Genomic DNA, 26,907 nt, shown 5'->3' on the forward strand with positions numbered 1-26,907 from the left:
AATGGACTCACATCAGCCAATAAGCGACAGCGTGATGCAAAAGAAGCATCGCGATATTTGCAAGGTAAAACGGGCGCGAGATTTGACGAGACTCTAGTGTTGTTGACCTTTTTACAGTCTATGGTTTTGACTCGGAAATGGTAGATTGTTTAAGATAAAACTAAACAGAACAAAAAGATAGTTTACTGTCGTATTTATACGCGTCCATTATTAAAGAATAACTCGCTAATTGAAGGCGAATATGTTTTTGAACTGCTTTGAGAGATGTTTTTGTTTGTGTAGCTTGTGGTCTTGCACCACTGGTCTGAACGCATGAACTGTTACTGGTTTCTTCTACATCTATGGACAGCAAACCAGTTCCCGCGAGGCTCCTGAACGCCTCTCCTCCATACGGACACATAATCACCCATGAGAAGTGGAGAGCATCGGCTCTGCTGCAGAGCTTTAAAGGTCGGGGATTCACACAACTGTCTGGGACTTACATAGCAAATAGAGAAAATAAACGCTCTTTTTTTTTTGTCTTGCTAAAGCTAATTTTTTTGTGTGCAATTTATGTATCCTAGATGCACACGATTAAGTATTTTATTCATACTAATTACGTAGGCTTGACAAAACTAGAGCTTTATTGGAAACGGCACATTAAAGTGTCATTACACGACATTTTGTGTCCCTAATTATGTAAACTATCTCTACTCTCTATTACTGTCGGTATTGTGTTATTGTTTTCTTTCAGATTTATATTCACTGTCTTAAACTGTGTGTGTGTGTGTGTGTGTGTGTGTGTGTGTGTGTGTGTGTATGTGTATGTGTGTGTGTAGTAACCGGCTCTGTCTTGCAGGCAGTGTGAAGATGATCTTTGAGGAGGAGGAGGAGGTGTGTGTGTGTGTGTGTGTGTGTGTGTGTGTGTGTGTGTGTGTCTAGTAACCGGCTCTCTCTTGCAGGCAGTGTGAAGATGATCTTTGAGGAGAAGGTGTGTGTGTGTGTGTGTGTGTGTGTGTGTCTAGTAACCGGCTCTCTCTTGCAGGCAGTGTGAAGATGATCTTTGAGGAGGAGCTGTGTGTGTGTGTGTGTGTGTGTGTGTGTGTGTGTATGTGTGTGTGTAGTAACCGGCTCTGTCTTGCAGGCAGTGTGAAGATGATCTTTGAGGAGGAGGTGTGTGTGTGTGTGTGTGTGTGTGTGTGTGTGTGTGTGTGTGTCTAGTAACCGGCTCTCTCTTGCAGGCAGTGTGAAGATGATCTTTGAGGAGGAGCTGTGTGTGTGTGTGTGTGTGTGTGTGTGTGTGTGTGTATGTGTATGTGTATGTGTGTGTGTAGTAACCGGCTCTGTCTTGCAGGCAGTGTGAAGATGATCTTTGAGGAGGAGCTGTGTGTGTGTGTGTGTGTGTGTGTGTGTGTGTGTGTGTGTGTGTGTGTGTGTGTGTGTAGTAACCGGCTCTGTCTTGCAGGCAGTGTGAAGATGATCTTCGAGGAGGAGCGGTGTGTGTGTGTGTGTGTTGTGTGTGTGTGTTGTGTGTGTGTGTGTGTGTGTGTTGTGTGTGTGTGTGTGTGTGTGTGTGTGTGTGTGTAGTAACCGGCTCTGTCTTGCAGGCAGTGTGAAGATGATCTTCGAGGAGGAGCTGTGTGTGTGTGTGTGTGTGTGTGTGTGTGTGTGTGTGTGTGTGTGTGTGTGTGTGTGTGTAGTAACCGGCTCTCTCTTGCAGGCAGTGTGAAGATGATCTTCGAGGAGGAGCTGGGTGTGTGTGTGTGTGTGTGTGTGTGTGTGTGTGTGTGTGTGTGTGTGTGTGTGTGTGTGTGTGTGTGTGTGTAGTAACCGGCTCTGTCTTGCAGGCAGTGTGAAGATGATCTTTGAGGAGGAGCTGTGTGTGTGTGTGTGTGTGTGTGTGTGTGTGTGTGTGTGTGTAGTAACCGGCTCTCTCTTGCAGGCAGTGTGAAGATGATCTTTGAGGAGGAGCTGTGTGTGTGTGTGTGTGTGTGTGTGTGTGTGTGTGTGTGTGTCTAGTAACCGGCTCTCTCTTGCAGGCAGTGTGAAGATGATCTTCGAGGAGGAGCTGTGTGTGTGTGTGTGTGTGTGTGTGTGTGTGTGTGTGTGTGTGTAGTAACCGGCTCTCTCTTGCAGGCAGGGTGAAGATGATCTTCGAGGAGGAGCTGTGTCTGTGTGTGTGTGTGTGTGTGTGTGTGTGTGTGTGTGTGTGTGTGTGTGTGTGTGTGTCTGTGTCTGTGTGTGTCTGTGTCTGTGTGTGTGTGTGTGTGTGTGTGTGTGTGTGTGTGTGTGTGTGTGTGTGTGTGTGTGTGTGTGTGTGTGTGTGTGTGTGTGTGTGTGTGTGTGTGTGTGTGTGTGTCTAGTAACCGGCTCTCTCTTGCAGGCAGTGTGAAGATGATCTTCGAGGAGGAGCTGTGTGTGTGTGTGTGTGTGTGTGTGTGTGTGTGTGTGTGTGTGTGTGTGTGTGTGTGTGTCTGTGTCTGTGTGTGTCTGTGTCTGTGTCTGTGTCTGTGTCTGTGTGTGTGTGTGTGTGTGTGTGTGTGTGTGTGTGTGTGTGTGTGTGTGTGTGTGTGTGTGTGTCTAGTAACCGGCTCTCTCTTGCAGGCAGTGTGAAGATGATCTTCGAGGAGGAGCTGGGTGTTGTGGACTTCTGTCTCGGGGATAAGACCTGCGTCCTCTATGTTTCAGAAGGTGATCTGGTGGCAGGAAACGGCTACAGGAGGAAGATCGTCCGGTTCAGAAATGTAAATAACCGATTTTGAACCGCTTTTGTCAATGTTTCAGTGTTGTCATTGAAACCCGGCTGATCTCCAGAGCGCTGTTACTCCTGCAGGCGAACACCGGTCTCCAGGGTGTGGTGATCGTGGAGAAGACCCGTCTGAGCGAGCAGTACTTCGGCGAGCTGCAGAAGTTTGTGGTGCTGGAGCTGGGTCTGACTCTGCTGCCCGTGTCCACCGTTGCTGAAGCTGCTCAGCTCATCACACAGCTGGTCAGTCACTAGCACTTCGGTACCACGCCGTCTCTTTATTTCTCCACAGCGCACTTTAACATGCAGATGTGACTCTTTTACGTATAGCATAATGCACTGATTTTCAGGTAAGTAGCGGTGGAATTAGCAGGATAGTGTACAATCAGCTGGTTGTTTTTTGCTCAATAAACTCTGATACCCACTCATGTTGAGTTTATTTTGAATAGCATGCAAAACATTGCAAGTTTCAGTGCTGTTCAAAGGCACTCGTCCTCCTCCGCAGGTTCTCGGGGAGCACAAGGAGAACCCGTTCCGCAGGAAGAGTGTGTCCAGGCTGCTGGAGCCGGCGGTGTTGAGTCTGGTTCAGCAGATTCCCGGGGTTGGAAAGGTGAAGGCCATGCTGCTCCTCCAGAAGTTTCCCAGCATCCATCAGCTCAGCGGGGCTTCAGTCCCCGAACTCGAGCCCATAGTGGGACAGGCCACAGCCCAGCAGATCACAGCCTTCCTCCACAACCAGTTCACATAGAAATGCAGGCTGTCCCGAGCTGAAGTAAGCGAATAAACCCCATTTAAGCAGATTTTAGACTGTGCCTTGGATTTAATTGCACTTACATTGCCAATTAATTTCTATGAAACTGTCATTGTTTATGAAATAGTAAAATGCACAGTAATATTGGCTAGTTCGAATTTTGCCACATATTATATCATTTTCTGCATTTGACAGAAGGTGGCGCTGAAGACTCAGTTGCATCTACTTTGTTCTTCACCCCATTTCAGTGTGAGCTGTTGTGGTCTAATTTTTTCACTTATTTATTTATTTCACCTGTATAAGTTACACAAAAACATCATCACATACTTTTTCCAGAAACATTAGATGATAACAATAATTATTTTTGTTCATTGTACAGTAGGGCTTGAAACCACATTAGGTATTTATTACATGCACTCATTTTTGTCAGTCCGAAAGAATTCCTCCTGATTTCAGATTCTGAAAGTTGTGTTTATGTGAACCCTAAAATTTTAAATCAGATTTTTGTATTCGGAACAAATCTTCAGCGCACGCCCGCATAGAACGCCAAAAAAAGAAGCCGGAAGTTCATATTACACTGATTCCCTCGACACAAACCTCCTTATTTTGTGATTATTTTAATTCTTTTCTGTAAAGCACTTTGAATTGCCATAGTGTATGAAATGCGCTATATAAATAAACTTGCCTTGCCTTAGACGTTCTGTTCATCTTTTTTCAATTGAACACTAGAAACTAAAAACAAACACGGTCACATGACTTCAGCGTCACCATCACTGAGCTTCTGACAACTCTTTCAGTCTTTGTTTAAAACATGTTTCCTGGAAGTTTGAGGTATAATAGTTTGATTATGAGGCTGTGAAAGCATCTAGTGACTCGATGAGTTTAAGTTTAATCTCCCCGACAACCTTTATTGCCCCATTTCGACACTTGTTAGCAACCGCTTTTTACAAGACAAGTAAAAGCTTATAAAAAAATCACAAGTGTTTTACTGATGTATTTTATGTTGTAGAATAAAAGGTGAAAATAATTTAGACAATTTAATCATAAATTTACTCAAATGTTTTTCCTCATGATTTGATATCTTATATTAGAGATTTCATAATATCTAAATATACATTTCAAAGCTAAATGTGTGGGAAAATAAGTGCTCCTCGTCTCCCATCTGCTGGTTATAGTGGTCATTTAATGTCTTTTTTTTTATTTTAAATGAAAGCATTTGCCGCTTGTTAGGGTGAGTTTTGGTCATCACATTAAAAATAACATTTAAACTGAATAATATTTAGGGCCCGAGGACACTATTGGAATTGCTCTGTTTATTATCATGTTTAAGTGCTGAGAAAAAGTGTTAAGCACTTGAAAAGTGTTTGAATTTCACTCTCAAAAGGTTGCTACGAACCCTGAAGTGAATATTGTAAAAGGAAAAGAAAAAAAATATATTTATGCCACAATATCATGGTTACAGTTAGCGTTATTACATTAAATCCATGGTGAATGACTGAAAAGCCTTCTATAACTTGTTCATTAATGACACAATGTTTCTTCTGGTTTCCACATTAGATCTGATATCTATGGTTTTATAACAGAGAACTCTGCGCTGAATTTGAATATTTCTCACTAGATCTCGCAGCGATGTTATTAAATCTGCGGCGAATTCAAACACTTTTTCTCTGGATCTCCCAGCACTTTGTAACAGTATCGCGCAGAGGTGGACAAAGTACACAACTTCCTTACTTGAGTAAAAGTACAGATACTACTGGTCAAATATTACTCTGTTACAAGTAAAAGTTGTAAAGACAGATTTTTACTTAAGTAAAAGTACAGAAGTACTCATTTTTAAAAGTACTTAAGTATAAAAGTAAATGTCAATTCATTGTTTTATAATTGTTGCATTGTTGCATGTAATAACCAATTTACAGTACCTTATGCCTCTGAATCTCTGCCTGCCTACCCTCATATCAATATCACATTTATTTCTATAACACAGTTCCAGTTTGATTGAATAAGTCACTCAATAACGTCCACAATGGATTTGGACGCCCAAATGGCTGTTCCCAGTTTTTTGGCTTTTAGTATGAATATGTTAGCCTTACTGTTATCTATAAACTTATAGTGTGCTCCAAAACAATGACAAAATTTGCATTTTGAAGACCAAACCCAACGTTGAAAATTAAAATCATGTTGATTTCATGAATCCAATGTCAGATTGACGTTAATCTCCAACGTTTAGGGAAGGTTCATTTTGCACCCCTGAAAGGAACTGTATTCTTTGGGCGCTTCATTCAAACTAAGCTGAAGTGTTTGTGGGGTTAAAACACCCACAGATGCATTGTGTTTGTGACATAAAACACATTTATAATATTTCTGTTCACTTTTTATTTTCAAATCTTTGTGAAACCCTACATTCATTTGTGTATCTTAATCTATTTATTTGTGAATTTAAATGATTTTTGTAAATCTCTTTACGTTTATTTGTCAATCTCAATCTTATTCAGCCTATTTGGAATAATGCAACAGTTCTAACCCCATACTGGAGCTTCCCTGACTCTGGCAAAAAAGAAAAAAAAAAAGTTCTTTTTGGCTAAGACAGTGGTTCCATGTGATTGAAACAAGTCAAACCAAATTGAATCAACCATGTTCAACTAACTTGAAATAATGAACTGATTTAATTGAATTATTCAAATAATGCTTATTGTTTAGTCCTGTGATTTACATACCAACAAACTAAAAATAACTTTTCTTTACACGTGTGATGTTAGGTGTTGGCAGTCTAGAGTGATACTGGTTTCATCCAGACCGATATTATTGCTTTATTATTACAGCCATTTGAATTCTCGTTCGTGGGTCCTTAAACCAAGCTCAAGATCAACACTTCACCCCTAAAAACACTGACATAGCAGAAACTTTTAAATAGCAAAAGTCTCTCCAAAAAAACTGCATAAATAACACTAGTTCAACATTTACTCTCCCAATTCAGCCCTGTGGAAAGCATGATTGAATTCAAAATATTTAATAATGATTTTGAATCTATTTTTTTTTTTTTTTTATGAACAGCATCAACAAATATAGTTTTTTTTTTTCAGTAATAATCCGGTTATATGATAATGTGGATAATTTGGATATATGTACTGATTTGAGAAATTAAAGTTTGTGCAAAAAACAAAACAAAACAAAATGAAAGATTCTGCCATATATTTAGGTCACTAATTGGCACTGGCAAAATGGTGTCGTTGACCATTTGAACTCGTAAACCTCAGATTTTCTTGCTTCAGTATGAAATTACAACAACAACAAATATCATTGGCACATAAGATTTAAGACTTGGCCAATTTGAATTGAGTTGAGACATGAATTTCCTCCTGGTTTGAGTGCAGGCATATAGTGTGCTCTCCGCAGTACATCTTCTCCCTGTGTCCACCTCTCCTCTCTGTTGCTCCTGTGATATATTGGTTTTCTGCTCGACTTCCTCTGTTAAGCGTCGCACACTGCTGGCAGAGTTTCAGCCTTCCTGCTGGACTACAAAGCAGCTCACTCTCAACGGCTTTCCTTGGGAGATCAGCTGAAAACTGGCCTCCTTTATTCTGCATGCAGAGAAAAGCTGCGGCCACAAATTCACGACTTGACTTCTTAAATTCCACACTGGGGATCCTTTCAGGATGAATGGGAGCTTGAGGAAACCTCTGTGGATGTGGGGATCACCCTGTACCACTCTCCTTTCAGCTGGTGTTCTTTAGTAAACATGCCATAGACTATGGAAGCCTGTAGGTTATATCTGTGTGAGTAATTGCTGCTGCCCTTTTGAGAGAAAAATAAAAAATAAAAGTGTATATAAATGAATAAATTAGCCCATTATTTCTGTCTTTTCTTTTTTTAAGTAAGTGCAAATATCATAAAGTAATTTATGGTTCTGTAAAATGTCAGAACATGTCTTTGCATCAGCGTGTGTGAATCAGTCATGCCGCGCGCTCGTTAACATTCTGCCCGGACAGCGCGCGATGCGGCGCCTGCGCGGCCTTTACACCGTCCCTCAGTCCTCTGGAGCGAGTTAAAGAGAGGAAGCCCAGCTCTCTGTTCGTGCGCTCACTGAAATGGATGGAGTAGAGAGGAAAAGGACGGAGGCTCAGAGGAGCATCATGAAAGATAGCGAGCTTAAACGAGACTCCAGCATCCCTGAGCGCGTGACACTCAAGAAGGAGATTGGACTTCTGAGCGCGTGCGCGATCATCATTGGTAAGGGAAGTTTACAACTTGTTGCCTTTCTGATGATGGTTCATTCTTCTAACATGTAAATGTATTGAGACTAATAAAGACAAGATATTCACCATCTTGTTAGTCGTGTACTGTTATATTTGGCTTTTAGGCACACTAGAACACAATATAGACTGTTTAAAGCACTCTTAAATGCATGTTAGATTACCATAGAGTCAGATTAACTATTTGTGATTTATTGATTTAAGAGTGCTTAAATCAATTTTATTTGTTGCTTAATTATTATTTTATATAATATTATTTTAATATGTAACAAATTTAATATGTATTTATACATATTTAATAGCTATTTATTGATTTATGAATAATTACATAATTATTTAATAACAGTAACTGTGGTCGTTATATTATCCTGTATTTTTTATTTTTTTTTGTCTGTACTTTTGTCTCTGTCCAGCAAAGCGCTGGATCAACTTTGGTTGTTGTAAAGCGCTTTATAAATAAAAATGTATTTGATTAATTGATTGTATTGCATTATCTTTTTTTTTTTTTGTTAAGTAATCTTTTTTTGTTTTGTGATTTCTTAGTATCACTCAAGAACATAGTAAGGTAGTTATGTCTGACTTGCTTGTTTGTTCCATTCTTTTTTTTTAAACTAAAAATCTCGGAAAACAATATAATCATTGAATCTCAACAATTAATGAGTGTTAAACAACATTCATTTAAAGTTTGCAGATCTTTTAAACCATTCTTTTCCTTGAGTCTAAAACCAACATCCGCCGTATGTAGGCCTCTCAGAGGTGTTTGTCCTCTTAAAAGGGGCCGCCGAATGAAAGCTAAAGATTGTTCCCTCCGCTTCTGATGGTATCCGGGGCTTTGACGGGCAGCAGTAAATTATTTATGCCTGCTGTTACGTAATGTCGTTGTACGAGTGCTTGAGAGAAGAGCTGCCAGGAAGCGGGCTAGTGAAGGGGGGCTGATCATTGTCTTGCCATGCAACTCTCTCAGGTACTACAGCAGGGTTAGTGCTGATGTTGACTAGGCAAGCATTTGTGATCGCTTTTGAATAATATTGGGTTCTACTTCAAATGTAATGCTTTAATAAAAAAAGGGATAAATATCAGTTTTGTTACATAATCTTATGGGGGTGTTGTTGTTTTTTTTTACTGGGATTACTGGGAGGCATGCAATAATGAAAGGGAAGCTGGAGCTCGTCTTTACTCCAGTGAATATTTCTCAGACTGGGTTTATTTTTGTAAAATAACAAATCTCAACATTTGTTTACCAAAAAATTTGTTGAGCATTTCTTTCCACACCGTTATTGGCAGGGGGAGGGAAAAAACTTCCCACTGGGGGAACAAAACATGTTGACCTCTTTTGGGAGGCATGTTATTGTGCATAAAAAGTAGTTGGGGATTGTCATAAGTCTTCATCAAAATGAAGCTTTACCTGTAAATTTGAAGATACATTTCTAGCTCTGACCGATTTTAAATAATAATGTTATCCACCCCTGAAATAGGTCATACCATTGACATTACCTGAGCAGTTTCAATACGCTTCTTATTTTCTCCATCCTAGTGTTACTCCTATTCGTCTGCGAGGTCTGCTTTTTTTTGCACCGCTTTCTTCCTATGGCACGGTCGAGGGCGTCCTCCTGGCAGCATTGACGATCTTCATGTCTTCCTTCAGTCGATCGAGCCACCGCATCTTTGGTTGTCCTCGTGATCAGCATCCTTGGGGACTTAGGCACAGCGCCTTTCTAGCCACTAAATCCTTGTTGCTCCGTACGATTTGTCCGTAGTCACACTTAGCGCATCTACTCCTAAATTGGGACAACACCCAGCTGACATCTTTGTCTGTTATGTGGTCCAATCGTGTTAGCCCTAAGCCCGTACACATTCGCATCTCCATGATGTTAAGGGCTTGTTTGTGTTCCTCCGATGCTGGCCAGCACTCTGTGCCATAAAGGGCCACAGTGCAGGTCTTATAAATCTTGGCCTTGAGGTGATTGGGTATCCGGTGGTCGTAGAGAATCCCAGTGAGCTGGCGCCATTTCGTCCATGCCACGTTAACCCGTGCTTTAGCATCAGAAAGGGTGCTGCCGTCACTGGTGATAACGGATCCGAGGTATTCGTCCAGGGCCTTCTTCAGTTCTTCGCCATTGACGCTGATGTCGGTTTGGGAGCCACGTCCCAGGTACTCTGTCTTTTTTATGTTTAATTGCATGTCATCCAAGCATGTCTTCCACCTTTGAGTTAGCCACTGCACATCTTTGCATTTGGTGGTGAGAAAGACGTCAACTGCAGAGTGTCCGTGCGTGAATGAGGCGCTTGCAAGTCCTTGGTGATTGGGTCCATACACAGGACAAACAGGAGTGGTGAGAGAGGCAAGCTTTGGTGGACACCAATGGTAATTGGTAAGGGCAGCAGTGTTCCAACAGGGCAGTGGACGGTGCTGGTGACACTGGTGTAGAGCAAGTCACGTTGGCTACAGGGACACCGTGAGCCTGAAGTGCGTGCCAGATGAGGCCGTGGGGCACTCTGTCAAAAGCCTTCTCCAGGTCAAGGGACGCCATGTGTACAGGCTTTTCTTCTCACAGTGCCTCTCCAGGAGCGGCATGGATTGCATCTGTGGTGCCGCATCCATGGACAAAGCCGCTTTGGTTTGGCAAAATGGAGGCTATTTCCCGAAGCCAGCCTTCGATAACTCGTTCAAAGATTTTCATTGCGTGGCATAGGAGGCAGATTGGGCGGTAATTGGGGCATTTGGCCACGTCACCTTTGCCCTTCCAGATGGTCACAGTGGTGCAGGTCAGCCAAGTGTGTGAGGCCTCACCATAAGTTGGCAATTCAATTGAACAAATCAGTGAGGATAGTGATGCCCCAGTTGACAGGCTTACACTGGGATGTAGTCAGGGCCCATCGCTTTCCCAGTTTTCATCTTGACTGCTACCTCTGCACTGGTGAAGGCAGGGATGGGTCCAAGGATGGGTTTGTCACTTTGAATCGGCGGGTGGGCAACTGGTGTTTGCAGATCCCCGAGAAGTATGCGCTCCAGCATCGTAGGGTGGCGGGTGGGTTTTGGAGGACCTGTTGATTATCTTTCTTGATGCATTTGATTTGGCCAATATGCTGTGTTGATTGATGGCGTGCTTTGGCTAAGTGGTAGATCTTGGTTTCTCCTCCCGGCGTGACAGGGTCAGCTTATAGGTGGTCAATCAGTATTGTTGGTAATCCACTTCGCAATAAATGCGCAATATAGTGAAATAAGTCCCGTCCTTCTAAATGAAAGAACCAGTCGCTGATCGGTAAAGCTGCGTTAGAAGCTCCGGTTGCTATAGGAACAGTCAACTTTGCATGAAAGGGACTTTGCTTGTCATCATTTTTTTTTCCAGGATTCTCTTATGAATAGGAATTAAATAGAAAATAATATATCAAGTGGTATACAGTATATCAAAGACACCAGTGTGATTTCATTGAGTTCACAGGTTTGCCCAAGAGCAAATGTTAATATGAAGGTGTGAATGTGTGAATGTAAAACATACAGACCAAGAAAAGACAACAGGTTTGCATTATGAATGACTAGGGCTGTTGTGTTCAGGACAAATGTAGATAGGCAATAACAATTACATGTGATTTGTTTGTTTTCTCAGGTAACATTATTGGCTCAGGAATCTTCATCTCTCCTAAGGGTGTTCTGGAGCATTCTGGATCCGTTGGGTTGGCGCTGGTGGTGTGGGTGTTAGGAGGAGGCGTAGCGGCTCTGGGTTCCCTTTGCTACGCTGAGTTAGGGGTCACCATCCCCAAATCTGGGGGAGACTATTCCTACGTCACAGAGATTTTTGGCGGTCTCATGGGGTATGACAGGTTCATATGTGATCTTTTGAAAAATGAATGAAAATCAAACGTCTGTCACATATCCTGAATGTGTTGTGTTGCTCTCTAGGTTTCTGCTATTATGGAGTGCAGTATTGATCATGTATCCCACCACATTGGCAGTCATAGCGCTTACTTTCTCCAACTATGTGCTTCAGCCAGTTTTTCCACATTGCATTCCTCCATACATAGCCACACGCATGCTGTCCACCATCTGCATATGTGAGTGCTTGCTTCTTTATTTATCTATTCGATTCATTTCTTTAAACAGCCTGATGACGGAGTTTATATAATTGTGCTAAAAGTCTACATTTTGAAATGGCTTTGGTTAACATGAGGGTTCACCAGAATTTAACCTCAATTTCTAAGCAGAATTTCGTGAAGTGTGTTTTTCTGTTCAACCGGGGGGAAAAAAGCAAATATAATGACGTTTGAAGGTTTCAAACACGGGCTCACCAAATTTGGGCAATATAAGATTGGAAAAACGTTGCCTGGTTTGATGAGTCTCGATTTCACCATTCAGAAGCATGGATCCATCCTGCCTTGTATCAACGGTTCAGGCTACTGGTGGTATAATGGTGTGTAGGTTATTGTCTTGGCACACATTGGGCCCTTTAGTACCAATTGGGCATCGTTTAAATGCCACAGCCTACCTGAGCATTTCCATCCCTTTATAACCACAGTTTACTCATGACTTCTGATGGTTACTTCCAGCAGGATAACGCACATGTCATGATGCTCAAATCATCTCAAACTGAAAATCAGTTCACTAAACTAAAATGGCCTCCAGATCACCAGATCTCAATCCAATAGAGCAGCTTTGGGATGTGCTGGAACGGGAGATTCGCATCATGGATGGTCAGATCCGACAAACGCAGCAACTGCGTGATGCTATCATGATAATATGGACTAAAATCTCTGAGGATTGTTTCCAGCACCTTGTTGAATCTTTGCCACAAAGAATTAAGGCAGTTCTGATGGCAAAACGGGGCCCAACACACTACTAGCAATGTGTAGCTAATAAAGTGGCCATGAAAGGCAATTGAGTTTTAAGAGTTTATGAATTTACATGATTTTTTTCCGATCTAGAATTCTAGACGTCCTAGTTTTTCAAGACTGTGGGAACCCTGGTTCTTCATTGAATATATCTTGTTTTTTAGATATTTTAGCTGATTTTGATGCTTCTTTAACTCCTTTGAAAGTTTGCTGAGGCCCTCTAGTGGGTCCCGGCCCCTGGTTGAGAACCACTAATCTAAAGTCTTTGGGATGACCCAGTTACAGTTACAACCCTGGATTTGTGCCAAGAGCACTTGACTGATCAGTGTTGGAGGTGGCATGGGTCTATAGCATGTGATTGCTGCATTAGCTCGCTTTATTAAAGCCTGTTGTGTGGCTTTAATAAGTCATGCTCAAACCAAAACAGCAAGAGCAAGACAGCGGCAGGAAAACGCTAGGCATTTCATCTCCTCACAGACCTGCTCTTTGCCCCCCTTTTTGTTCTCATTGAAAGTAATTTGTTTCAATTGGGCTTAAACTTCTCTTGGTAGAGGGAAAGTGATTATGAAAGAGTCTGTAAGCGGTGACACTGATGGATGAGCCCATAGAATTACAAGTCCAACTTCCCCTCGAGCATTCCCACATTTTGGTCAAGAACCACAAGCTAATCCTAAATCAGTATTTTCTGATGGCAACATTTTACATGAAAACTTTAAACATTGTATTTGAAGTCACACATTAAGTTAATCAATCTCGACATTATTTAAATGTTTATGTTGTCTCTGTGTGAATGTTTGTAGTGTTTTTGACATGGGTGAACTGCTACAGCGTGCGTTTGGCTACACGGATCCAGGACGCGTTTACAGTGGGAAAGCTTCTAGCTCTGGGGCTCATCATTACTGTCGGTTTGGTGCAGATCTTTGGAGGTGAGAATGTCACATGGATATCTAAAGAGCTTTATGTTAATATTGTGTCATTAATTCAAAAAATATATATAATAATTTAATGAGAAAAACAAAGTAGTTAAAACATTGCTAAAACATTAAAGGGGTCATGACATGGATTTTTACATTATTTTTATGTTCCCTGAGGTTCACTTATAATGTTAATTTGCACACACACACACAAAAGAAGAAATATATAAATATATATATGCGAAAAAACATTATTTTCAAGCCTTATTCTGGCCCTCTGTCTGAAATGATCAGTTTTTAAGGGGCGGTTCCTTTAATGAGGGCCTATTATGCGCCTTTTTAAGAGATATAAAATAAGTCTCTGATGTCCCCAGAGTGTGCATGTTAAGTTTTAGCTCAAAATACCCCCACAGTTAAAATTGCCACTTTTTGGGAGTGAGCAAAAAAACACAGTTTGTGTGTGTCCCTTTAAATGCAAATGAGCTGCTGTTCCTCGCCCCCTTTCAAGAAGAGGGGGCGGAGCTTTAAGAGCTCTATGGCAACAAAACAGGACAATCTCACGCATTGAAAATGTCGGAAACTGTCAGCAGTGTTCAGTTCGACCCGGAGTCTGACAATAATGCCTACAGAGGGTTCAGCGAAAAGAAGAGCGTGTTCTGGCACAAACGTTCCCTGGTGCTATTTTGCAGTTTCAGAAAACATTTCCGCCACTGACCAGGAAAAACCTAGTCTAAAGTCAGTGGTGCATTGCACGTTAGTCATATGCTATTTTAAGGGCGCTTGCTTGGCCATAATGTAGCGTGTGAACAACGCGCATACACTTTGATTCTCTAATATAAACAGACGCAGCAGTTTTCATTTTTGCAAATCATACATTATTACAAGGAAACATGTTACCACATGAGGGAAATCATTGTTGTGTCCGTGAAGATGTGAAAAAATAGGCACAAATCCAGATTACAAATTTACCCAAATTATTATACGCCTGTTTAACCGAAGCTAATTTGGGTGGGTTTCTCCCATCCTCATACAATGTCACTTCTCTGTGTTTTACGGCCCTGATGAGAGCGTCGGTCTCCTCGGCTGTGAACCGCTCCTGGCGTGCGCCGGCAAATCCGCCGTTATAATAGCAATCCGCCATGGAACAAGCGCCGGCTCTTAAAGGGAATGTGAGAGGACGCTCTGATTGGTTTATTTCATGTTACGCCCAAACCACACCTATGAATAATGAAGCAACTTCAGACAAACACATTTTAGATTTGCGTCGGCGCAAGAGTCATTTATCCCGCCGGTATAATAGCAACAGCGCCCGGGATCCGCCCACAAAGTTACTTGCGTTTCGCATTTCATACTTGCGTTTCAGATCGTTAAAATAGAGCCCGTAGTGTCTCTCTCCAATACATTATCATCAACATTGAATTAGACAAAAACACTTGTTACAACTAACAGTAAACAAATAAATAGAGACTTGCCTTTTCAGGGGTGCTTAATATCCGTAAAACAACTCCTATGAACTGTAATAAAGTGTGCGCTCTCCCTTCTCGCTCCGGAGACTATCAGGAGCTGGATCACGAACAGTTGGTACTCATCCATCCTCGAGTAACAACTTCAACCACAAGGTCCTCAGTGATTTAGATGCCGGGAGTCAAGTCTCTTGTGTCCGTTAGTACATCCAACAACAGAATGTAACATGAAAACATTATCCATATAAAAGTGTAATTTACAGGAAAGGCATTATGAAATAATTTACTTAGGGTTTGATGCAGCTGCAGTCAGATCCAATACAGTTGGATGCTTCATCTTTCAACTAAAGTTTCTTTGTGAACTCTCCATTACACTGTGCCTCGATTACAAAACAATCTGCTGTCAAATTCTCCGAACAAACACATAATCCTCCAACATTATCCAAGATGCCATTCAAAACAAACAATCTACTTGCTTCCGATGCTGCATTATCCTTCTGGAGACTGTACAGAGACACAAATGAGCTATTAAAACAGTGTCAAAGCGTTCCTTTACACTTCCAATTGTCCTGTTGGCGACAGACTCAAGCACGTAGAAAACATCAGAAACCCAACACACATCTGTATCTACATACACATCTACATCCAGTGCTGTAGACAGCGTGCGTCATTATAATGGCTTCTATGAGCTTTCGATGCGATGTGACGCTCACATCCAGTGTAGACAAATTTCAGCCGTTAGTGACTGAATGTGAGTGGGCGTGTCTTTCTTTGGAGGCAGTCATATGCAAATGTGTTTGCCCGTGTGACATCACAGATCACCCAATATCAAAACGAGCTGTTTTTGATTAAATAAATGCTTTGTTTATAATGAGGAGGACGTTTTAAGCTGTAAACTTGCAGGATGATAGTACAAAGACCTCTTATTGATCCAAAGATCAAGGCACATTTGATTTCTCATGTCCTGACCCCTTTAACCCCTTTAAAAAAAACATCCTCAAAATGAAACCAGATCTCTACAAAGTGGTGTTGAATAATTTTGAAATTAAAAATATATATACACCCCCTGGGAAATATATTGACAAGACTTTTGACAAGGCAAACTGTTATACTGATATATCAGTCTGTCAATAGACAGGAATCCTTTCAATCATTTGCAATGTCATCTCTCTTCACAGCGCATGTTTGATTAACCGTTTGTTCCCGTCTGCTCAGGTAACTATGAGAGCCTGACCCCACAGGTGGCGTTCACGTTTAATAAAGCCCCGTCTATAGGGCAGATTGCCCTGGCTTTCCTTCATGCCTCCTTTGCCTTCAGCGGCTGGAACTTCCTCAACTACGTCACGGAGGAGGTGGTGGATCCCAGGAGGTTCGTCTGACACCACTTTAAAACATGCCTGGACTCACACACTCTGCTGGAACAATCATTCTGGCTCACAGCTGTCGTTCAACTGATATAATTATCAGGATTATTCATTTGGGTCACGTTAATGATATGCTATTTAAAAATGTACATGCACTGTATAGATTAAAATCCTAAACAGATTCCTGTCAATGGGCTAAATGCATTTTTGGCTCACTTTTTTAACCCACAATTATGATCTACTCCGTAATATCTTTATCCACACATGATGCACTGTGGCTGGATATACCAATGTGAATATTATTTGTGTTGGTATAATATGTTTGTTTGTTTGTTTACCTCAGGAATCTGCCACGAGCGATATACATCTCCATTCCCCTGGTGACATGTGTGTACACTCTCACAAACATCGCTTATTTTTCCTCCATGTCTCCCGATGAGCTGCTGTCCTCCAACGCAGTGGCTGTTGTAAGTACAGGCCTTTGACCCGCCGGGTTTATTCTTATTAGATTATTAACACTGCTAACACTCACGGATTCAATAAACATTTGTGTCACTTTTATGTATGGGATTACAAGTATTACAGTCCGCAGAAAGCAGACGGAATTTCATTACAGTCGACATGAAACTGAAGTTGAGAAGAGAATGGAGTAATAACTTCCTTTTTAGTTTGATATCTAATTAATGCTCGATGTTTTGCTATAAATTACAAACATGGCATCTGAGGACTATTTCTCATTTTGCTTTATTTCCAGATTCAGTCAGTCTCGTTCTTACGCACTACAGCACGTTCACACACTTCAAAAACAACGCTTTAAATCTTTTGACAAACTTAAAGACGTAAATTACATTTGTATGTATTATAAATAAAAGATCAGCTTGCTTATTTTGCTCAAGATAAGGATTTATTAAGTCCATGTCATGCAAACTAGAAACTGCTTCTAACCACAGGCCGAGATCTGTCGTTACTAACACACACTCTGCGATGCTGTTTGCGAATGTTCGTTAGAACGATGCTTTCGGGAAACACGACTCGCTGAACTGCTGATAACGACAGAACTTGCGATTATAGTTGGCTAACGATGCTTTCGGGAAACACACCCCGTCCCCAGGGCAGCAGTTAATAACTCAATTGATGGTTAAATCTGTGTTATTTTTGTACTATCACTGATATACTATAGCCTTTTTTTATATTTTGAATTAGATTTTATTTTTGTATATTCAGTTTTCATTTTAATTAAAGTTTTTTTCTTCTATTTTGTTGTGTTTTTATCAGTTTATAAAAACAATATGTCTTATGTTATATATTATGTTTTTATTAATCTTAATAAAAAAAACATTTTTGTTTTGTTTTAGTAAATCAAGTTAACTAATGAAAATTAGATATATTGTTTTGGAAAATAGCTTATAGCAAATAATTTTTTTGAATTTATTTTATTTTATTTCAGTTCATGTTTATTTTGATGACAGAAAACAAGAATATATTTTTATTGTTTTAGTAATCGATAATAACCATGGATCAAGTGATGGATTTATTCTGTATTCTGTGAGAAGTGATGCTGTATAGTCTTAGTAAAGTATATGTCAGATTTATTTTAGAAACAACGCACAAGTTTGGGAATAGCGCTGTGTAAATGTGGTTAAAGGCAGGGTAGGCAGGTTTTTTTCTAAAAAAACTTTTTCCAAAATTAGTTTAAACTGTCTTTATATACCAATACATAATTAAAATGTAAGCACTCTGAAAAAGAGAGTTGAAAAAAATAGAGTGTCTGTAGTCCTCTCAGGGCTGCAATAAACACAGCTACTTATTTCCATTCGGGACGAATGAAATGATTGGCTGGGCGACTGTCACTCTCCCTCGCTACCATGGCTACCACCCCTGCCGCTACAGGATCTGCCCACATGCGCGCACCCGTTTGACTCGAGGAGGGGAAGAGGCACGGAAGCTAGGAATAATCACAATTATGGCAGAGAAAGAGCAGTCAAAACTCCCAGTACCTGCATATACAGTCAGCGAAGGCAAACAAGCCAAAAAAGGAAGACAGTATTCGAAAAGGCTATGACCAAAAAGTCTTTGGATAAAGCAAGAAGTCAGACGAGAGTCAATATCAATAGTGTAGTCCTCATCAGAGTCAACAGTGCTTTCATAGTGGAAGCTCTTACATGCAAAACACCGTATATGTTTGAATCTTACACGAAATTCTCCTTCATCACAGTGTAACTGATGGTAATGGGAAAACGTGTATCAATGCAACCTGTTTTTAGCTTTGCCTTATGTTACTAGTTCGTTACCGAATCGAACTCAATATATTTTAAACTTTACCAGTATCGATATGCTAGCTAAAAGTTATTTATTTATATTAATAATGATAAAGTTAGGTATTTTATTACATGTGATTCATGATGTCACTACATGCACTGCGCTCGGCGCTGGTAAAGGCGTCCTCCTCCAGCTGAGCGGTCGGCATCGCGCGTTCATGTGTTTTGGGGGTGTGGCTTTGGAAGGAGCCCAGAAGGGAGGGGGTGGAGCCAAGAAGGGAGGGGGTGGGGCCCAGAAGGGAGGGGGTGGAGCCAATAAGGGAGGGGGTGGAGCCCAGAAGGGAGGGGGTGGAGCCCAGAAGGGAGGGGGTGGAGCCCAGAATGGAGGGGGTGGAGCCCAGAAGGGAGGGGGTGGAGCCAATAAGGGAGAGGGTGGAGCCCAGAAGGGAGGGGGTGGAGCCCAGAAGGGAGGGGGTGGAGCCCAGAAGGGAGGGGGTGGGAGTGAATGGAATAAGTAGCTGTGTTTATTGCAGCCCTGAGAGGGCTACAGACACTCTATTTTTATACTCTCTTTTTCAGAGTACTTACATTTTAATTATGTATTGGTATTTAAAGACAGTTTAAACTAATTTGGGAAAAAGTTTTTTAGAAAAAACCTGCCTACCCTGCCTTTAACACAGATTGTGTGGCTGCATTTGTACATTGCTTGATTTGAATACTTTAGTAAAGCAGGTGTGAAAACAACACAGACGGCACATGTGATATCAGTGGGCTTTATGTATTAATGATGTGCTTTATGCCTCAGACTTTCGGTGAGAAACTCCTCGGGATGTTTTCCACCCTCATGCCGATCTCTGTGGCACTCTCCACTTTCGGCGGCATCAATGGTTATCTCTTCACCTCCTCCAGGTGAGCGCTTTTCTTTTTCCTTTCACCTTCACAGTTACCTTGACCTCCTGAGGAAACACAGAACATTATATCGATTCTTGTGGTAAAATGGTAAAAAAAAACAAAGACAGCAAAAAATAAAATAAAAAAAGAATGTGAAATAATTGTAATATATGTCCTTTTTCTATTGTAATATGTTTTAAACTGTAACTTATTCCTGTAATCATGCTAAACATTCAGTTTTGAACACAGGAATAAAATATATTATAATAAAAAAAACTATGAAAGCTTGTTTCCACCACAGAATAAAACATTTAAAAATATAAATGTGACTTTTTATCTCACAATTGTGACTTTATTTCTTAGAACTGCGTATTATAAAGTCAGAATTGCAAAATATAAACATGCAATTCTGAGAAAAAAAGTCGCAATTGCAAGTTTATATCACGCAATTCTGAGTTTATATCACGCAATTCTGGCTTTATAATTCGCAATTGTGACTTTATATCTCGCAATTATGTGATGTAAACTAATACAATCACCTTTTTTATTTTTTATTCTGTAGCGGATACAAGCTTCCATAGAAAACAGTTATTTTAAATTGTACATTATTATTATTAGCACTGCAGGTACGTAGGGACCTATTGTAATCGTTATTATTCTTCCTTCTTCCACTATTGAAGTCTATGGCAGCTCTGTCTGGAGATATGAAAAAATGGCTATTTTACTCACATTTGCTACACAAACTTCTGAACGGTTTGCTCAAAATGATAAAACTGGTCTCTTTAAATTATAGTCGTTATATCGTCTCGAATCGCGGAAAGTTTCTGAAAGTTTCCAAATGTGTAATATTTATTTTTTATTTTGCATCTTCACATCATCTTCAGACCATGCCGGCCAAAAGTTATTAAAAGCTTCACAAACCTTGAATAACACAAGGGAGTTGATGGAGTGAACAATGCTTCCCCATATTGACACGTCACCTCACACTGACCTCACCACATCAGTTTGATACCAGGGGGTCAAAAGTGAAAAGCAATTTCATTTATGTTTATGATTTTCACCTGTTTTTGCTAAAGTTACTTATTGTTGTCATTGGTCTGATGTTCCCAGACATGCTTGCATAACTCATTGTGCCTTTTTCTGTGATTGGCCCCTTTATTGCAGCTTGCAGCTATATTATTATTATTATTGTTGTTGTTGTTGTTGTTGTTGTTGTAACACGCCACTAAAATTAATGTACGTCACTAAATTTTGTAAGCAAGTAGTATCTTACGCAATTTTGCATTTGCATAGTTTTAAGGATATTTCAATATTTTTACTGGAAAGCAGTGCCGATTATGACAGTGATCCTTTGTTATGCATTTACTGTTTACGTGTGTGTTTCAGGTTGTGTTTTTCCGGGGCACGGGAAGGACATCTACCCAGTCTTCTTGCTATGATCCACTTTAAGCACTGCACACCGATTCCAGCTCTGCTTGTCTGTGTATGTGATTTTCATGAGAACAATTAGTTTTTGTAACAGCAACCAGCCAATTATGTTGCTTCTCAGGATGTAACTTGTTTTAATTAGTTAACTAAAATGAACTCTTTAATTCTTCTTTCTCTGCTGTGCCTCTTGATCTTATCTTTCAGTGCACTGCCACGATCGTGATCTTGTGCATTGGAGAAACTCACAACCTTATAAACTATGTGTCTTTCATCAACTACCTCTCCTATGGAGTCACTATTGCTGGCCTGCTCTACTACAGATGGAAGAAGCCAAACTTATACAGGCCCATCAAGGTATTCAATTATATACAAATAGTATAAAAAGCCTGTGTGTTTTCTACATCCATAACATGTACTTATATGGCACATAGTAAAGCAAATTTGTGCATTATACCAGTGGTTTTCAAACTTTTTTAAGACCGGCCCTTTTTTTTTTTTTATTTGACGCGACCCATAAATAGGCCCACATCCATAAACACGCAAACAAGTCAAGCCAAGCATAAGAATACTTGTATACAACGTGGAAAAAGAGACATTTAACTTTGTTCTCCTTTAAACCACTAGATGGCACAACAATTCAGCTCAGCACTTTTCTTAAAGTGATACTCCACTTTTTTTGGAAAAAGGCTCATTTTACAAGAGTTTTACCGTTTTCGAATCCATTCAGCCGAACTCCGGGTCTGACGGTACAACTTTTAGCATAGCTTAGCATAGATCATTGATTCTGATGAGTCCAGTAGCATTTCTTTCAAAATGACCAACGAGTTACAATATTTTTCCTATTTAAAACTTGACTCTTCTGTAGTTAAACCGTGTACTAAGATCGACGGGAAATGAAAAGTTGCGATTTTCCAAGCCTATATGGCGAGGAACTACTCTCATTCTGGCGTAAGAATCCAGGAACTGTGCGGCCGTACCATGGGTGCAGCAGCGTAATGATATGACGAAGCACTTGCCGTCAACAAACCAATGTGACAACCTGCTTGCACAGGGAGCGTGCCTTGTAGCATGGAGACATTTGTGAGAGACGATTTAGATGACATTTACTTTGGTGCTGATCCCGAACCGTATTTATTTGGAAACCTAATTTGCCGCCTAAAAAATACACAAACTTAGTCCCGGTCATGTTGGAAGTTACCGAGCTGGGGGACTATTTTCAGGTGCTTCGTCATATCATTACGCTGCTGCACCCATGGTACCGCCGCACAGTTCCTTGATTCTTACGCCGGAATGAGAGTAGTTCCTCGCCATATAGGCTTGGAAAATCGCAACTCATTTCATTTCATTTCCCGTCGATCTTAGTACACGGTGTAACTACAGAAGAGTCAAGTTTGTAATAGGAAAAATACTGAAACTCGTTGGTCATTTTGAAAGAAATGCTACTGGACTCATCAGAATCAATGATCTATGCTAAGCTATGCTAAAAGTGGTACCGTCAGACCAGAAGTTCGGCTGAATGGATTCGAAAACGGTAAAACTCAACTGTTTAACTCTGGGGGAGTTGTAAAATGAGCCTATTTCCAAAAAAAGTGGAGTATCCCTTTAAAGGGGTAGTTTACCCGAAAATGAAAATTACCCCATGATTTACTCACCCTCAAGTCATCTTAGGTGTATATTCAATTCAATTCAAGTTTATTTGTATAGAGCTTTTCACAATACATATTGTTTCAAAGCAGCTTTACAGAAAATGCATTTCAAAAAATATACACACAAAATACAGTTAGTTAATCATAAAATTTAGGGCATAACATATTGCCGGCGTTGGGTCGTCTCTTCACAGGCGTCGAGTCGTCTCATCACAGGCGTTGGGGCATCTGAAGTCTCCATGAGAGGCTGGATACATAACTGGAGCTGACGAACTCTATTTGAGTTATATATATATTATATATATGTTATATATTTTGAGACAGGTGTCCCGAGATAACAACAAAAAAGGCAGATGGGAAATAATTAGCGTAGCTGCTGTTCATAATATGAATGCATTTGATCTGATTTAACTGTAGTATAAAAGGTATGAGATGCATCATGTGAATGCTTGGCTAAAGAGATGCGTCTTTAATCTAGTTTTAAACTGGGAGAGCGAGTCTGAACCTCGGACAATATCAGGAAGGCTATTCCAGAGTTTAGGAGCTAGATGTGAAAACGCCCTCCCTCCTTTAGTGGACTTAGATATCCTCGGTACGACCAGAAGCCTCGAATTTAGCGATTTTAAAGAGCGCGATGGATTATATGGCCATAGAAGATCTCTTAAATACACAGGAGCTAAACCATTTAGGGCTTTATAGGTCAGTAGCAATACTTTGTAGTTGATACGGAACTTAATAGGTAACCAGTGTAGAGATGATAAAATTGGTGTTATATGATCATATTTTCTTGACCTAGTAAGAACTCTAGCGGCTGCATTTTGGACTAACTGTAGCTTGTTTACGGAGGATGCAGGACAACCAGCTAATAGAGCATTACAGTAATCTAGTCTCGAGGTCATGAATGCATGAACTAACTTTTCTGCATCAGAAACTGATAGCATATTACGTAGCTTAGCAATGTTTCTAAGGTGGAAAAAGGCTGTTCTTGTGACATTTGAAATATGATTTTCAAAAGACAAGTTGTATAACACCCAGGTCTTTTACTGTAGAGGATAAAGTAACAGGACGTCCATCTAGATTAAGGTTGTATTGTAAGAGGTTTTGTGGGCAGTTTTTTGGACCAATCAGTAATACCTCCGTTTTATCTGAATTTAATAGAAGAAAATTACACGTCATCCAATATTTTATATCTTTAACACACTCTGTCATTTTAGATAATTTAGTGTTATCATCTGGTCTTGATGAAATATATAATTGAGTGTCATCAGCATAACAGTGGAAACTTATTCCATGTTTTCTTATAATATTACCAAGTGGCAGCATATAAATTGAGAATAGCAGGGGCCCTAACACAGATCCTTGCGGCACTCCATAATTTACTGACGTTATCTTTGATTTTTCCCCATTTAAATGGACAAAATGGTAACGGTCTGATAGGTACGATCTAAACCAGCTTAATGCCTGTCCCTGAACACCAGTGTAATTTTGAAGTCGATCTAAGAGTATTTTATGATCTATAGTGTCAAACGCAGCACTAAGATCGAGTAAAACTAGTATTGAGATACAGCCTTGGTCAGAAGCTAAAAGTAAATCATTTGTAATTTTAACGAGTGCAGTTTCTGTGCTATGATGTGGCCTGAATCCTGACTGAAACTTTTCATAGATATCGTTTTCTTGCAAGAAAGAGCACAATTGAGCGGACACAACTTTTTCTAGTATTTTAGACATAAATGGAAGGTTTGAAATGGGTCTGTAATTTGCTAGGTTATTTGGATCTAATTGTGGTTTCTTAATGAGTGGTTTTATAACTGCCAGCTTGAATGTTTTTGGAACATGTCCTAAAGATAGAGACGAGTTAATAATATTGAGAAGAGGCTCTTCCACTACAGGTAACACTTCTTTCAGTAGTTTAGTGGGTATTGGATCTAATAAACATGTTGTTGGTTTAGAGGCAGTGATAAGTTTATTTAGCTCTTCCTGTCCTATAGTTGTAAAGCGCTGTAGTTGTTCTTGAGGGGCGATAATTGAGGCTGAATCATAAGACGCTGTCAAAGATTGTACATTTACAATTGTGTTTCTGATGCTTTCTATTTTCTCAGTGAAGAAATTCATGAAATCATTACTATTAAGATGTAACGGAATATTTTGTTCAGGTGATGTCTGTTTATTTGTTAATCTAGCCACAGTGTTAAATAAAAACCTTGGATTGTTTTGGTTATTTTCTATTAGTTTGCGGAGATGCTCAGCCCTGGCTGCTTTTAGAGCCTTTTTATAACGTGACATACTGTCTTTCCACGCGATTCTAAAGACCTCTAAATTAGTTTGTTTCCATTATATGTATATGACTTTCTTCTTTCAGACGAATACAATCGGAGTAATATTCAAAAATGTCCTGGCTCTTCCAAGCTTTATAATGGCAGTGAATGGCTGGGGAAAATTTGAAGCCAAAAAAAAGTGCATCCATCCATGATAAAAATTCTCCACACGGCTCCAGGGGTTAATAAAGGCCTTCTGAAGCGAAGCCATGCGTTTGTGTAAGAAAAATATCCATATTTATAACTTTATAAACTATAATGACTAGCTTCCGCCAGACGGCCGTCCGCATTGACTTACGGTGGAAGAATGACACCTGACCCGACGCACAGCGTGATGAAGCTCAGAGGAGAGAGCAAAACACCGGTCACGAATTAGCCATTTTGAAGAGAAATGTCGGAGGATTTCTATATAATAGAAGAGGAGCTTCAGTTTGTGGCACAGCCTTATTTGTTTAAACCGCGAGAGGCATCTAAGCTTACCATCCTACGTCATACATCGTCACGGTTACTAAATAAAGTATACTTAATAAGGTTATAAATATGAATATTTGTTCTTACACAAATGCATGGCTTCGCTTCAGAAGGCCTTTATTAACTCCCGGAGCCGTGTGGAGTATTTTTATCATGGATGGATGCACTTTTTTGGGCCATTCACTGCCATTATAAAGCTTGGAAGAGCCAGGACATTTTTTTTTAAATAACTCCGATTGTATTCGTATGAAAGAAGAATGTAATATACACCTAGGATGACTTCAGGGTGAGAAAATCATGGGATAACTTTTGTTTTTGACTGATCCTTGATCCGATGGCAACGCAAAGTTGATTCTGCACTAATTTGATCTAGCTACTGTATATATACAGGGATACTAATTACCCAGTTAACCGTTAAACATTTTCCTTAAATCATCCTGGAGACCCATTTATAAAGTCTTGCGACCCTCGACAGCCTGTGCATTATACAGTGCATCCAGCAGAGTCTCCAGGTTTGCTGCAGTAGACAGTATTCACTGCCAGATCATGTTTATAGTGGTGAATATCAAAGCTTTGTTTGTTCTCCTGTCAGGTGAGTCTCCTTGTGCCGGTGTGTTATCTGCTCTTCTGGGCTCTACTACTGGGCTTCAGTTTGCACTCAGAGCCGCTGGTGTGTGGAGTGGGGCTGGTCATTATGCTGACTGGAGTACCAGTTTATTTCCTGGGAGTTTACTGGAAAAACAAGCCAAAATGCATATATGACTTCATTGGTAAGGAGACTGGATGTGCAATTTATATTCTGTGTTGTCTATAGGAATAGTAAACAAACATTAATTATTATTATTATTAGTAAACAAACAAAACAAAAAAATGACTCAGCCTCTAGCCATTCCAAACCTTTTTTCCAAATACAGAAACACACTGCAAATACTCACAACACATCCAAATACAGAAACACACTGCAAATACTCACAACACATCCAATTACAGAAACACACTGCAAATACTAACAAAACATCCAAATACAGAAACACACTGCAAATACTCACAACACATCCAAATACAGAAACACACTGCAAATACTCACAACACATCCAAATACAGAAACACACTGCAAATACTCACAACACATCCAAATACAGAAACACACTGCAAATACTCACAACAAACAAAATACAGAAACACACTGCAAATACTCACAACACATCCAAATACAGAAACACACTGCAAATACTCACAACACACAAAATACAGAAACACACTGCAAATACTCACAACACATCCAAATACAGAAACACACTGCAAATACTCACACCACATCCAAATACAGAAACACACTGCAAATACTCACAACACACCCAAATACAGAAACACACAGCAAATACTCACAACACATCCAAATACAGAAACACACTGCAAATACTCACAACACATCCAAATACAGAAACACACTGCAAATACTCACACCACATCCAAATACAGAAACACACAGCAAATACTCACAACACACAAAATACAGAAACACACAGCAAATACTCACAACACACAAAATACAGAAACACACTGCAAATACTCACAACACATCCAAATACAGAAACACACTG

The 26,907-nt window shown here is 40.1% G+C and overlaps 2 protein-coding genes across 3 annotated transcripts in view; both read left to right on the forward strand.

The window, feature by feature from the left end:
• Positions 1-341: 341 nt before the first annotated feature.
• faap24 (FA core complex associated protein 24) lies at positions 342-4,177 on the forward strand (the record flags this gene model as incomplete). The annotated part of the gene is made up of 4 exons (XM_079603428.1): positions 342-450; positions 2,584-2,723; positions 2,813-2,968; positions 3,231-4,177. 4 exons carry the CDS (start codon positions 342-344, stop codon positions 3,471-3,473), a joined length of 648 nt encoding a protein of 215 aa, XP_079459554.1. The 3' UTR covers positions 3,474-4,177.
• slc7a10b (solute carrier family 7 member 10b) overlaps positions 3,424-26,907 on the forward strand; it is a 28,459-nt gene continuing 4,975 nt past the window's right edge. The window contains exons 1-10 of one of the 2 annotated variants that reach the window (XM_079603426.1): positions 3,424-3,497; positions 11,335-11,539; positions 11,628-11,779; positions 13,354-13,479; positions 16,146-16,299; positions 16,638-16,761; positions 19,358-19,461; positions 20,830-20,926; positions 21,076-21,225; positions 25,896-26,073. In XM_079603426.1, the coding sequence (XP_079459552.1) occupies positions 11,535-11,539; positions 11,628-11,779; positions 13,354-13,479; positions 16,146-16,299; positions 16,638-16,761; positions 19,358-19,461; positions 20,830-20,926; positions 21,076-21,225; positions 25,896-26,073 (1,090 nt within the window). In that variant the 5' untranslated portion in view covers positions 3,424-3,497; positions 11,335-11,534. Of the gene's footprint in view, positions 3,498-7,537; positions 7,704-11,334; positions 11,540-11,627; positions 11,780-13,353; positions 13,480-16,145; positions 16,300-16,637; positions 16,762-19,357; positions 19,462-20,829; positions 20,927-21,075; positions 21,226-25,895; positions 26,074-26,907 lie in introns of those variants that run through there. The other variant, XM_079603425.1, reaches the window with a different exon arrangement.

The sequence above is a fragment of the Phoxinus phoxinus genome, assembly GCF_949152265.1.
Source record: "Phoxinus phoxinus genome assembly, chromosome: 25".
NCBI lineage: Eukaryota > Metazoa > Chordata > Actinopteri > Cypriniformes > Leuciscidae > Phoxinus > Phoxinus phoxinus.